The sequence below is a fragment of the Aulonocara stuartgranti genome, assembly GCF_965226115.1.
Source record: "Aulonocara stuartgranti genome assembly, chromosome: 7".
NCBI classification, from domain to species: domain Eukaryota; kingdom Metazoa; phylum Chordata; class Actinopteri; order Cichliformes; family Cichlidae; genus Aulonocara; species Aulonocara stuartgranti.
In genome coordinates this window covers 68,918,477-68,931,378 of record NC_138945.1, presented here as the reverse complement: position 1 = coordinate 68,931,378, position 12,902 = coordinate 68,918,477, and the positions used below count along the sequence as shown (strand labels likewise).

General features: G+C 41.4%; 1 protein-coding gene across 2 annotated transcripts in view; it reads left to right on the top strand.

Moving 5' to 3' along the window:
- The window catches only part of cnot1 (CCR4-NOT transcription complex, subunit 1), a 30,917-nt gene that overhangs the window by 2,900 nt on the left and 15,115 nt on the right, over nt 1–12,902 (top strand). For both annotated transcript variants that reach the window (XM_082542576.1, XM_082542575.1), the window contains exons 4-19: nt 2,402–2,500; nt 5,411–5,479; nt 5,976–6,030; nt 7,415–7,618; nt 7,755–7,923; nt 8,256–8,382; nt 8,979–9,089; nt 9,232–9,402; nt 9,523–9,650; nt 9,923–10,163; nt 10,331–10,450; nt 10,765–10,887; nt 11,022–11,173; nt 11,691–11,841; nt 12,042–12,240; nt 12,322–12,435. In XM_082542576.1, coding sequence (XP_082398702.1) covers nt 2,402–2,500; nt 5,411–5,479; nt 5,976–6,030; nt 7,415–7,618; nt 7,755–7,923; nt 8,256–8,382; nt 8,979–9,089; nt 9,232–9,402; nt 9,523–9,650; nt 9,923–10,163; nt 10,331–10,450; nt 10,765–10,887; nt 11,022–11,173; nt 11,691–11,841; nt 12,042–12,240; nt 12,322–12,435 — 2,233 coding nt within the window. The remainder of the gene's footprint in view (nt 1–2,401; nt 2,501–5,410; nt 5,480–5,975; nt 6,031–7,414; nt 7,619–7,754; nt 7,924–8,255; nt 8,383–8,978; nt 9,090–9,231; nt 9,403–9,522; nt 9,651–9,922; nt 10,164–10,330; nt 10,451–10,764; nt 10,888–11,021; nt 11,174–11,690; nt 11,842–12,041; nt 12,241–12,321; nt 12,436–12,902) is intronic.

Sequence of the window (12,902 nt, the reverse complement as noted above, 5' to 3'; positions counted from 1 at the left end):
AGACATGCTCCATGGAGCATGTAGATAAGAAATTGGCTGCCAAATGGCAGCATGGTGTTTTTAAAATTTAAATGTTTACACAGGATATGTTCATTGCTTTCTTTGAATTTGGCATTTTTCTTTGACATTTATTACCGCTAGAATGACAGAAACAAGGACCAATAACAAAGTAACAGCGCCTCTTTTCTTTTAAATTTCAGTGGGGATGTTGTTTCCAAGCAAAATGTCCCATTCCTTTCATAGTATTTTGAGCATGACTCACTCAAGCACTACAGAAAAGCCATAACCACCCTGAACTCACACATGCACTGACCACACACTTCACCCCCCAATCCAACGACTTCAAACAGACTACCATCACTACTATGCGTTACTTTATTTACAGTGTGGCTTATTGCACATAAATTTAGAACACTATTTATTTTATTGCAGATTTGTATTTTTTTTTTACTTTTTTATATTTTTTTTTGACTACTGTTCATGTGTATATAGTGCTGCAGAACTGTGCACCTCACACCCCTTTCTTTTCCCACATGTTTGCATTGGGTAGGAGATGCTCTGTATCACATTGTACGTGAGAATCGTGACAGTAAAAGGCATTCTATTCTATACAGCTGTGAACACATGTGGCATCAGTGAACTCTGTGAGAGTTGAGATATTAGACCTTAGGGATGGAGATGGGGCTGATACTAATTGTCTGTGCTTGCTCCTTAGACTGCCTTTGCAACATTGGGGGTCTTTTGTTTTGCTGTAGTGATAATAACTGTAAATATACAACCGCTGGCTGCAATTTCTCCATTTTGAACACCAGTTAATGTAATGTATAAGGATATAGGCGTTTGACGTGTCAGAAATACAGTAGTTACAGACTCTGACCCTTGCACTGCCATCTACTTACTTGATGACTAACATCAAAGCACGATCTGATATCCTCGTGTTGGTGTTGTTCCCAGATCATCATACTAAATGTTGTTCCAGGATCAACATTGCAAGTGACCAATCAGAATGTTGTGACGTCATACTTTTGCGACTTCGGGAAAAACCGGCGTAAAACAAAAAACTGTACTTAAGCTGCGAGAAACCGCCTCTGTCCGCCGATCAACGGACCCTGACCCTTTAATAAACAGTAAGCAGAATTGATATTGTCCTTGCAACATTGGAATTTCATAAATGCACGAATGGCTTGGCGCGCAAAAGAATAACGTCACAACAATGTGATTGGTCACTTGCAATGTTGAACCTGGAACAACATTTTCATGATGGTCTGGGAACAACACCAACACGAGGATATCAGATCATCCAACATCAAACAGACACGTAAGCTTTTAGCAGTGGATGACCAGAAACTCTGTTCTCGCTCCAAACAACTTCAGAAAATAATCAGTCTTTTAAAGTTGCCTGAAACTTTCCTTTAACTTATTATTGGTTGTGTTTACAGCAGTAATTTGGCAGAAATGAAGAGAAAAATTTATCCTGCTCGAATTTCAACTAGACTCTATTTGGAAAGAATAAAAATGGTGTAAACAAAACATTAGGGTTAGGGGGTTGCAATATGGAAACTAAAATGTAAAATGGTTTCACTTGGTAAGATCCGTTTTAACCTCTGGTTTAGTTTCACATCTCTTCTTGAGAGTCGGACTGCTGTTGCTTCTTGGAGCCCCAGTAATACGTAGAAGGCTGATGTAATCAATTCCTGTTTAGTATCATATTTATTTTTCTTCTTCTTTTGTGAACTTAGCGTTTGTTATTAAATCTGTCATTTTCTGAAAGCTGTTGGCCATGAAAACATGAAAATACATCTTCCTTTGAAATTACCTTTAAACTGTTGGAGCAACTATTGTAATAAAATCAGCTTCCAGCAGCAAAGTGTGAGTCCACTGTGGGTGGCTGTCCAAGAGTACAAGTACCTTCTTTTCACTTTGACAGTAACTTATTAACTGAGCTCTGATGTTGTAAGCTGTAAGACACAAGCATCTGTCATCAACTCCTTCACACTTTATGTTTAATGACAATCTTATACATTTCATATTTGGTAATAGTGGAGTTGGGCAAACAAAACTTGCAGAAGAAAGATGAATCCTTGCTTAGGACACTGCTATTATAATCAGAAAATTAGCTTAAACCCCTGAAATGCACGTTGTTTGTGTCTTTGACGTTATTAAAAAACAGAATACACTTTCTCCGAGATGCAGTTTGGTGTGTTGACAGCTCACCGCGGTCTCTGTGCAGCTTTGTTTGTGCCCCTGTAAGTGGGGAAACCTATACTTCATAAGTCACTGGTAACTCTGTTAGGAAAGTTACATTAATTAAAATGGCTTAGTCTGGTTATTGTTTTTATGAGTTTTCTGATTTTGTTCTTCACCCTAAACTTTTTTATTTTTTTCCTCCAACCTGTCAAAGACACAGTTTCTGATCCAGGAGTGTGTGTCGCTGATATCAAAACCAAATTTTATCTCTACTCTGTGCTACGCCATCGACAATCCCCTGCACTACCAGAAGGTAAGGAAAGATGCTGAAATGTCAGCGTATCAGTAAGATAAGCTCTTGATCTATTAAACCACTTTTTTACATGTTGGGCTTTAACCCTTTAAGACCGGTCGGAGTGGGCACGCTCCATGTTGTGTAACTATTTTTAAATTCCTGTAGCTCTGCAACCACGTAAGCTAGCGCAGTAATTTTTTTTGCATATGAAACCGGAGGAGTTGTACTTACATCTTGTGCCATCAGCTTGTCCTAGGTCAGTTTCCTTCCACATAAAGCTTTGCAGAAACTGCGTAAAAAGCACTTGCAGCAACAACAATAATAATAATAATGATAATAATAATAATGATGATGATGATTGGGTTTATATAGCGCTTTTCAAGGCACCCAAAGCGCTTTACAATGCCACTATTCATTCACTCTCACATTCACACACTGGTGGAAGCAAGCTAACAAATACATAATATTCCAGAAACAGGCTTTGCCGATCCGATCAGCTGTTCAAAACACTTCCTGCATTGGAATAGACGTCAGCGCGAACTATCACATATCCGCCATTACCTGCCCAAAACCGGAAGTGCTGTCATTTTTTGCAGAAAACAGTTTTTGTTTTTTACCTTCAGGGCCTTATAAGCCTATACTGGTGTTTTTAAAAGTCCTGTTTGACTTTATGCTTTTCTGTATTGTTTCTTGGAACTGCTGGAAATAGTTTTTGATGCACATGCTGTTTGTTTGTGTGTTTGGTGGTTTTTTTGTTTGTTTGTTTTTTTTGCAAATTTGCATTACGATATTTATTTTGGTTTTTCCTGCAGTCCATAAAAAAATGGTGCATCTCAAAAATAAAACTATGAAGCACAAATTTCCTCTGGAAACCATTTTGTGCAACTTTTTTGTATTTACAGTTTTGGGGGATAAAGTTCTTAAATTTCTCTAACTAGAAATATATGTAAAAAAAAAATAGTTTTGTTTTTTTTTCCATTTTTTTTGTAGTTTATTGCACTTTTTTGCAATTTATGTACAGTGGGGCAAAAAAGTATTTAGTCAGCCACCGATTGTGCAAGTTCCCCCACTTAAAATGATGACAGAGGTCAGTAATTTGCACCAGAGGTACACTTCAACTGTGAGAGACAGAATGTGAAAAAAAAAAAATCCATGAATTCACATGGTAGGATTTGTAAAGAATTTATTCGTAAATCAGGGTGGAAAATAAGTATTTGGTCACCTCAAACATGGAAAATCTCTGGCTCTCACAGACCTGTAACGTCCTCTGTAAGAAGCTTTTCTGTCCCCCACTCGTTACCTGTATGAATGGCACCTGTTTGAACTCATCATCTGTATAAAAGACACCTGTCCACAGCCTCAAACAGTCAGACTCCAAACTCCGCCATGGCCAAGACCAAAGAGCTTTCGAAGGACACCAGGAAAAGTATTGTAGACCTGCACCAGACTGGGAAGAGTGAATCTACAATAGGCAAGCAGCTTGGTGTGAAAAAATCAACTGTGGGAGCAATCATCAGAAAATGGAAGACATACAAGATCACTGATAATCTCCCTCGATCTGGGGCTCCACGCAAGATCTCATCCCGTGGGGTCAAAATGATCATGAGAACGGTGAGCAAAGATCCCAGAACCACACGGGGGGACCTGGTGAATGACCTGCAGAGAGCTGGGACCAAAGTAACAAAGGTCACCATCAGTAACACACTACAACGGCAGGGAATCAAATCCCGCAGTGCCAGACGTGTTCCGCTGCTGAAGCCAGTGCATGTCCAGGCCCGTCTGAAGTTTGCCAGAGAGCACATGGATGATACAGCAGAGGATTGGGAGAATGTCATGTGGTCAGATGAAACCAAAGTAGAACTTTTTGGTAAAAACTCAACTCGTCGTGTTTGGAGGAAGAAGAATACGGAGTTGCATCCCAAGAACACCATACCTACTGTGAAGCATGGGGGTGGAAACATCATGCTATGGGGCTGTTTTTCTGCCAAGGGGACAGGACGACTGATCCGTGTTAAGGACAGAATGAATGGGGCCATGTATCGTGAGATTTTGAGCCAAAACCTCCTTCCATCAGTGAGAACTTTGAAGATGAAACGAGGCTGGGTCTTCCAACATGACAATGATCCAAAACACACCGCCCGGGCAACAAAGGAGTGGCTCCGTAAGAAGCATTTGAAAGTCCTGGAGTGGCCTAGCCAGTCTCCAGACCTCAACCCCATAGAAAATCTGTGGCGGGAGTTGAAAGTCCGTGTTGCTCGGCGACAGCCCCAAAACATCACTGCTCTCGAGAAGATCTGCATGGAGGAATGGGCCAAAATACCAGCTACTGTGTGTGCAAACCTGGTAAAGACCTATAGTAAACGTTTGACCTCTGTTATTGCCAACAAAGGTTATGTTACAAAGTATTGAGTTGTATTTTTGTTATTGACCAAATACTTATTTTCCACCCTGATTTACGAATAAATTCTTTACAAATCCTACCATGTGGATTCATGGATTTTTTTTTTTCACATTCTGTCTCTCACAGTTGAAGTGTACCTCTGGTGCAAATTACTGACCTCTGTCATCATTTTAGGTGGGGGAACTTGCACAATCGGTGGCTGACTAAATACTTTTTTGCCCCACTGTAGTTCCTATGGATTTAATGCAGACATATTATTAAAATTTGGGCTATAACGGTTGTATTGATGCGTAGCAACTTGAAGTGCTCCCAAAATTGGCAGTACAGCATGAAAAATATAAAGATAAGCTCTGGCGAACTTGGTTCTATGGTCTTAAAGGGTTAAGTAGCTGAGAGACAAACTCGAGACACCCATGTTTGTACCGACATGTTAAAGGTGTTTACGAATACTAACAATTGTATTTCAACCTTCAGGTGAAACACAAGATAACAACCGGTTTTCATTGTTGATTTAAATTGTCTTTCAGAGTTTGAAGCCATCTGCTCACTTATTCACTCAATTGAGCAAAGTTCTTAAGCTCAGCAAAGTCCAAGAGGTAAGCCCGCTCTATCAACTTTATTTCTTTCTTTATTTTAAACCATTGGCCCATCAGCGAGCCCATTTTACAAGCATTCTTTAAATGACTAACTCCGAGACAGTTTTTCCCTTAAACAAAATTCAAACTGTTTTGGAAAGAAGAGAAGACGAGCTTCAAAGCTTTCACATATGCTGATGTCTGAACAGACAGAAGTCAACTTTGCAATGATTTACTTAACTGTAGCTCCCACCATTCTGGGCTAAATAGAAAATTTAAGTAGTTCCTGAAAGATGAGAATGTATTTTGTAACTTTTCAGCGAAAAATGACAAATTAAGGACAAGTGGCCTCGATGACACTAGGTGGTAAAGGATCAAGTGAAAACAATGTAAATGCAATATAGTAGCTTTGGCACTTGTATGAACATAAAGTTAAATTTTGATCTAAAGATTCTCTGTATGAAATCAAGCAAACATTAGGCTCTCCTTTTAAGTGTTTTGTTTTTTTACCCCTCAGGTTATATTTGGCCTTGCTCTGCTCAACTCCAGCAACACAGACCTTCGTGGCTTTGGTAAGTTTTTCTAGCACACCTTCATTTATTTAAACCCAGTGAATAAACAGTGTTTTTCTAGCAGTATTTGTCAGTAAAGTGAACAAACGGTTATATTTCCAACAAATCTTGTATTTCTAAAGATGAACTAATACATTTCATGCTTGTTCTTCCTGAATTGTCTTAAAATCTTGGCTGAAATGAGCCTGGTAGTCTGCTGCTGGTATGCAGTTTGCATTCTTTATGCCAGCTAGGGCTGCACGATTTTGCATAAAATGAGAATCACGATTTTTTTTGCTTAGAATTGAGATCATGATTCTCTCACGATTTTCTTTTCCAGTATAAATATTTATTGCACTTATTAACTGCACATCAACTTCGTAACAGTTGAGATTGAACATAAAAACAATAAATAAACATAAAAACAACAAATGTCTCACGTTTTGTTGTTGCCGAAAAATGTTGTACTGCTTGAAATTCTGTCTCCACCGTTGCTCGATGCTGCGTGTATAGAGCAGGTAGTGCAACAATAGAAAAATAGTTGCGGGACGGCACTGTGTAGCGTTTGTCTAGGGTGTTGATCATTCTCCTAAATCCCTCGTTTTGCATCAGCCAAACCGATTTACGGTGTTCTCATGGCTCTAGTGAGCCTAGCCCCCGGCTAACTATCGAGCTAGTGGGTAACAGACGTCTCCGAAAACGTCGGAGCGCTTTTGAAAATATGCGGTGTCTTGATAAACTGAGCAGATATTTGAGGTTTACACAGCTACATTCTCGCCTGAAAATATGTTAAACGTTTATTTTGTGACCCAGAAAGAATAATAAGAGTAATATTAAAACTAACTAGCTGCCGCCATTGTTGGAAACTGAGCTGGGCCGCGCTATGAATTCTGGGACACTGCTTCTTCTTCTTCGGGGTTTAACGGCAGCTGGCATCCTTGTACATGCAGTGCTGCCATCTTCTGTTTCAGTTCGTTATTACACTCTTAAATCCTGCTACTTATTCCTGCGTCTTTTGGGATCTTACAAAGCTTCAAACGACGCGTCGACTATTAAATCAGTCGTCGACGATTTTGATAGTCGACGTAATCGTGACTAGTCGACTAATCGTGGCAGCTCTACCTGTCACACACACGCTTACCAATGCAGAGAAAGCTTGACTTTGTTTCAAGATTTCAGTTCATCTCTTTTGCACACAAACACGCTTCTTGCGGAGATGCATTAAGGAGCATTGTGTGCTTTGATTGCAGTCATTTCTGGAAGGCATGGCGTACTGTCCCTATCATTCTTCTGAACATTTAATCACTTAAATGTTTCACATTAGCTGCACCTAATGATTTTTTTATTTTTTTTTTCAAACATAGTACACAGGAAAGCACATGATAAACTGTTTTTTTTCTCTCAGCTGCTCAGTTCATCAAGCAGAAACTTCCAGACCTCCTGCGGTCATACGTTGACGCAGATCTTGGAGGAAACCAAGAAGGTGGCTTCCAAGACATTGCCATAGAGGTGCTGCACCTACTGCTCTCCCATCTACTGTTTGGACAGAAGGGAGCCAGTGGGGTAGGGCAAGAGCAGATTGACGCCTTCCTCAAAACACTTTGCCGAGGTATGGAGGATCAGTTGGGGGGGGGGGGGGCTGATTGTAAATCTTAAATATGCACGCAGACTGACTCGATATGGTGAAACGGCCAGTTTTGTTTTCCCAATCTGACTCTGCCACGCTTTCTGTGTGTTGCTGTCAGATTTCCCCCAGGAGCGCTGTCCTGTGGTGCTCGCACCACTGCTGTACCCTGAAAAACGGGACATTCTCATGGACAGGATCCTACCTGACTCGGGGGAGTTAGCTAAGACCAGGATGGAGAGTTCTCTTGCAGAATTCATTCAAGAAGTTGGCTATGGTTTCTGTGCTAGGTGAGTGTGGCTTGTTTGAAACTGTGTGAACAAAGTGATTTAAAAGAAATAAACCTGTGACTACAGTTATTTGTCTTGTATCTAAATTCTAAGTAATCATTTGAACGACCGTGTGTTGGCACCAAGAAGCTCTTGCGTGTTTGGTAAATTGTGTTAAATAAATATGAAAGAAAACTGGCAGTCTTTTTATTGTTTGAACACGCTTTATCACAAACCTCAAAGTGAGTTATTACTTAATCCTGTCCTAATATAAGTTCTGGTCTGAAATTACATGCGAGTGCTCAGTAATGACGGATTGTAGGCAACATTGACCTTTTCTTTCCTCTCTTCAGTCTGGACGAGTGCAGAAACATAATCGTTCAATATGGGGTGAGAGAGGTGACGGCCAGCCAGGTAGCCAGGGTCCTGGGCATGATGGCTCGTACCCACTCTGGTCTAACTGACGGCATCCCACTACAGGTGAGACTCTTTATTTGATGGAGGGGACAGGAAAGTGTAAGAACGCTGTTTGGTTTGCTTCATAGTTAGTTTCTCTTCACACAGACTTGCCATGAACTACTGTAAGTGCAAACATGAAGATTCAAACTGCTGTTGTTTTTGCTGAGTGCAGGAGACAGTCTAGCAGTTCACACTGTTTTATTATCAACCAGTTAAAGATTTGGCTAGCACAGCTGTGGACTTCTCAATGTCAGGCAGCTTCTCCGTGTGCACATGTTTTATTTTCATGCTGAAGTCGGCCTTAACTGACAGAATGAAGTCGAATAGAGTACCCTGTTATCATACAAGGCCGAGCAGCCCTTCTGTCTGATGCTGTGTTCTGTAAGCATGTAGCAGTTCACCTTCGACACTCGGCTCTTTCTGTCCCTCTTAGTTAAGCCTTCACGCCGTGGGCTTAATGTTAAAAAGAAACCTTATCAAAGCCCAGGCGTACCTGCTTTGCTCTTCTCTTGTTTTTAAATGTGAGTGCACTCTGTCCCATGGTACTGGACAAAGGTGGAGACGGTGGCTCAAACACAGATTTTGATGGATGATTGATGGCTTTCCTCTTTCTGCAGTCTATCTCTGCTCCAGGAAGCGGTATCTGGAGCGATGGGAAAGATAAGAACGATGGTTCGCAGACACATACGTGGAACGTTGAGGTCCTCATCGACATTGTCAAAGAAGTGGTAAGTGAACTGTCAGTTCATCTGAAAACCAGAAATTTTCCAGGAAACGCTGAGATGGAAAACTTAACAAAAATAAAAAATCCTTTTTAATGACTGAATTTTCACTGCTTATTTATTTATTTATTTTTAACCTATACCCTAGAATCCCAATCTCAACTTCAAAGAGGTGACATATGAACTGGACCACCCGGGCTTTATAATCCGAGACAGCAAAGGCCTGCAGGTAGTGGTGTATGGGATCCAGAGAGGGCTGGGCATTGAAAGTTTTCCTGTGGATCTCATCTATCGGCCTTGGAAACATGCTGAGGGACAGGTAACTTATGTTCATCGAGAGGGTAAAAATTCAGGTGTTTGGGGAAAATTATGAGAGGAATCTTTGTCAAGTTGGAATAGATTTGTGTAGTTTAATGCATCTTTTCTGTATTTTTTCCAGTTGTCATTCATTCAACACTCCCTGATGAACCCAGACGTGTTTTGCTTTGCTGACTACCCTTGTCACACTGTGGCCATTGACATCCTCAAGGCCCCACCAGAGGATGACAATAGAGAGATTGCCACATGGTATGGAAATTGAATATCACCTTGCCTCTGCAGAACGGTGTGCCGTTGCGTATTTTTCTTACTGTGGCTTCAGATTTTGCTTTAAAGCAGTAAAAATGTAATTGAGGTGTCCTTGATGGGCTCTTAAACTGGAGGCAAAGTTGGACCTCTGTGTGTACTGAAGTGTTCACGTTAAAAATGAATAAATAAAAAAAATCCATCACTTCAAATCAAGTTTACCACGACACTTTAAAACTCTGCCAAAGCGCTCATCTTTTTGTAATTCTTCACAGGAAAAGTCTGGATCTGGTGGAGAGTCTGCTTCGACTGTCTGAGGTGGGCCAGTATGAGCAGGTGAAGCAGCTGTTCAGCTTCCCGATCAAACACTGCCCCGACATGTTGGTGCTGGCGTTACTGCAGATTACCACCTCGTGGCACACACTGCGCCACGAGCTCATCTCCACCCTGATGCCCATCTTTTTGGGAAATCACCCCAACTCCGCCATTATCCTGCACTATGCCTGGCATGGACAGGTTGGTGTTTGTTATTAGATCAGTGTTGCTGGGTAACATGTTGTTTGGCAAGTCATGTCTTCAGTTAAGTGTTTCTCAAGTTTTCTACTAGTTTGGTGCGTCGTTCAAAAACAAAAACTAAAAAAAAATCCTGCTTGCATACAAAACTGTGTCTGTCTGTCTTGCAGGGACAGTCTCCTTCCATACGTCAGCTAATTATGCATTCGATGGCTGAATGGTACATGAGAGGGGAGCAGTATGACCAAGCAAAGTTATCTCGCATCCTGGATGTGGCCCAAGACTTAAAGGTTGGTTAGAATACTGCGTTCTCCTTGACCATTAAAGTTTTTGTACTCTTGTAACATTTCATCTGAATTTAAGGTAGAGGGTAAAGGTACACGCTGTATAGCATGTCGGTTCTCTCCTTAGAAACTTTTTTTGATTTAATATTTAAAAACATTGTATTTGCTGCAATAACAGACCTCTGTACATAATCTGATTATTGGATTTAAAGAGTCTGTGTCTATAGTTGTAAAGGTGGATTATTAAATGTTTCATGTAATAAATGGAGACAAATTAAGTGAACCCAATGTGAACATGAATGTGTTTTTCCTCTCTACAGTCTCTATCAATGCTGCTGAATGGTACTCCGTTTGCCTTTGTTATTGATCTCGCTGCACTTGCCTCGCGTCGTGAATACCTCAAACTCGATAAATGGCTTACTGACAAAATTAGAGAGCACGGGGTAGGTCTTTAAACTAATGATTGCTAATCGATATGTCTTTTTAGATGGGTTTCCTGTTTATGCTAGTGTAACATTAAACGTATTTCATGAAAAGTCTGGTTTTGTATTAATTATATTTCTTGTTCTTGTGACAGGAACCTTTCATCCAAGCTTGTGTGACGTTCTTGAAGAGGCGCTGTCCATCCATTATGGGGGGTTTGGCTCCTGATAAGGACCAGCCCAAAAGCGCCCAGTTGCCTCCAGAGACTCTAGCCACCATGCTGGCCTGCTTGCAGTCATGTGCTGGGTGAGGAACTTTAAAGCCTGGTGTTTATCCCCTATTCGGATCGACTGCTTTTTCCATTGCAATTGCACACCACCTTTTGTGCGTGGTCATCATCATAGCAACGCGAGCGAGCGTCCTGTGATGTAATTGGTATGCAACACACTACAACAAAGGTACAAGCAGAGGTGATCGTACTCGGGCCGTGGCTTTTTCTTCTTAGTTGTAGCCATTTCCCTCGATGCCAGGTTATGAAAATGGCGGTTGTGGACTCATCTCTCAATCAGTAGCATGCACTCTGGTGACATCGCATTTCAGTACCTGCTCGGATCACTTGAACCTCGGCCGAGCGGGTACTATTTTAGCACCAGAGACTGACTTAGTGGAAAACTGTGGCCAGTTGATCCGAGTAGGTGCTAAAGGAAAAGGGGCTTTTGTTTGATGCTCCTGGACTTTTGGAGCTTCGAGTGGAGCCCAACGCTGGTTCGATGCAGTGTAACATCTGTCTTACATGTATGTTGTTTTTGTTTTAAATCCTTAGCAGTGTATCCCAGGAGTTGTCGGAGACTATCCTGACGATGGTGGCTAATTGCAGCAATGTAATGAATAAAGCCCGACAGCCACCACCAGGTGTAATGCCAAAGGGACGTGCCCCAAGCACCAGCACCCTAGATGCCATCTCACCTGTACAGGTATCTTGCATATCACGTCTTTTGAAATACATTTTCATGATTGGTTTTGTGGATGCTAATTTTGATATTAACACTTTTATAAAGTGTACAATGTTTTGGGTTTCTGTAACAGTTCTGTCATGTTTTCTTTTACTGTAAAAAGCTGACGTTAGTAGCTCTGTTCCATTCCTGCCTGCTTAACTTTATGTCCCTTTGTTTAGATGGACCCTCTGAGTGGCATTGGCGGTTTGAATTTGGGGCCCTCAGCTACTTCCCTCAATCCAAGCATAAGTTTCCCAACCCCAGTGAATACACCTTTCAATAATCCCCAGTCTCCAGCAAAAGCCTTTCCACCACTTCCCAATCCTAATCCCAGCACACCTTTTGGGAGCATTTCCGGCCTGCCCTCACAACTCCCTGGTATGACCTCAGGTTTTTGTATTTCAATCCAAACATGCTATCAAGTGTGAAGCAGAAAAGTGATATTATTGTTACTTCCAGGTCCACTGGGCACGGGCATCGGTCCTGGTCTAGGGATGCCAGCAGGGAGCACTGATCCTTTTGGTCCCAGGAAGATGAGCACACCGGGCCTGAACCCACCAACCTTTCAGCAGAGTAAGATGAAGGCCTGTAAGTGGTGGTGGTAGTGGTGTGACTGAGAGCCCCGCCCCGCGCTGCTCAGCACTGTATTTCCTCTGCTTTTGACAACAATCACTTACTAAAGAAATTGGCTTTCAGGGCACTTTGTCTGCCGCACCAAAACGTTTCCTTAACGTGAGATTTTATTCCTGAAACAAGTTAATTGGTGATTTGTTTTACATAAAATGATTGTAGACTTCAGTGTGAGAGGAAATACAGATCAGTCTTCCATTCCTTGTCTGCTTTTGCTGACAGCCCCACTTTAATATTTTTCAGCTTCTTCAACATGACGTAATTGTCTACAGTACTGAATTGTTAGAGGCCTCTAAGATGAGGAGACACTTGTTTTCTTTCATCCAGTCTATAAAGACGAACATGAATGATTGATGTTGGTAGGGCTGTTCGATACGACGATATATATCGGATGACGATATAAAAACGTC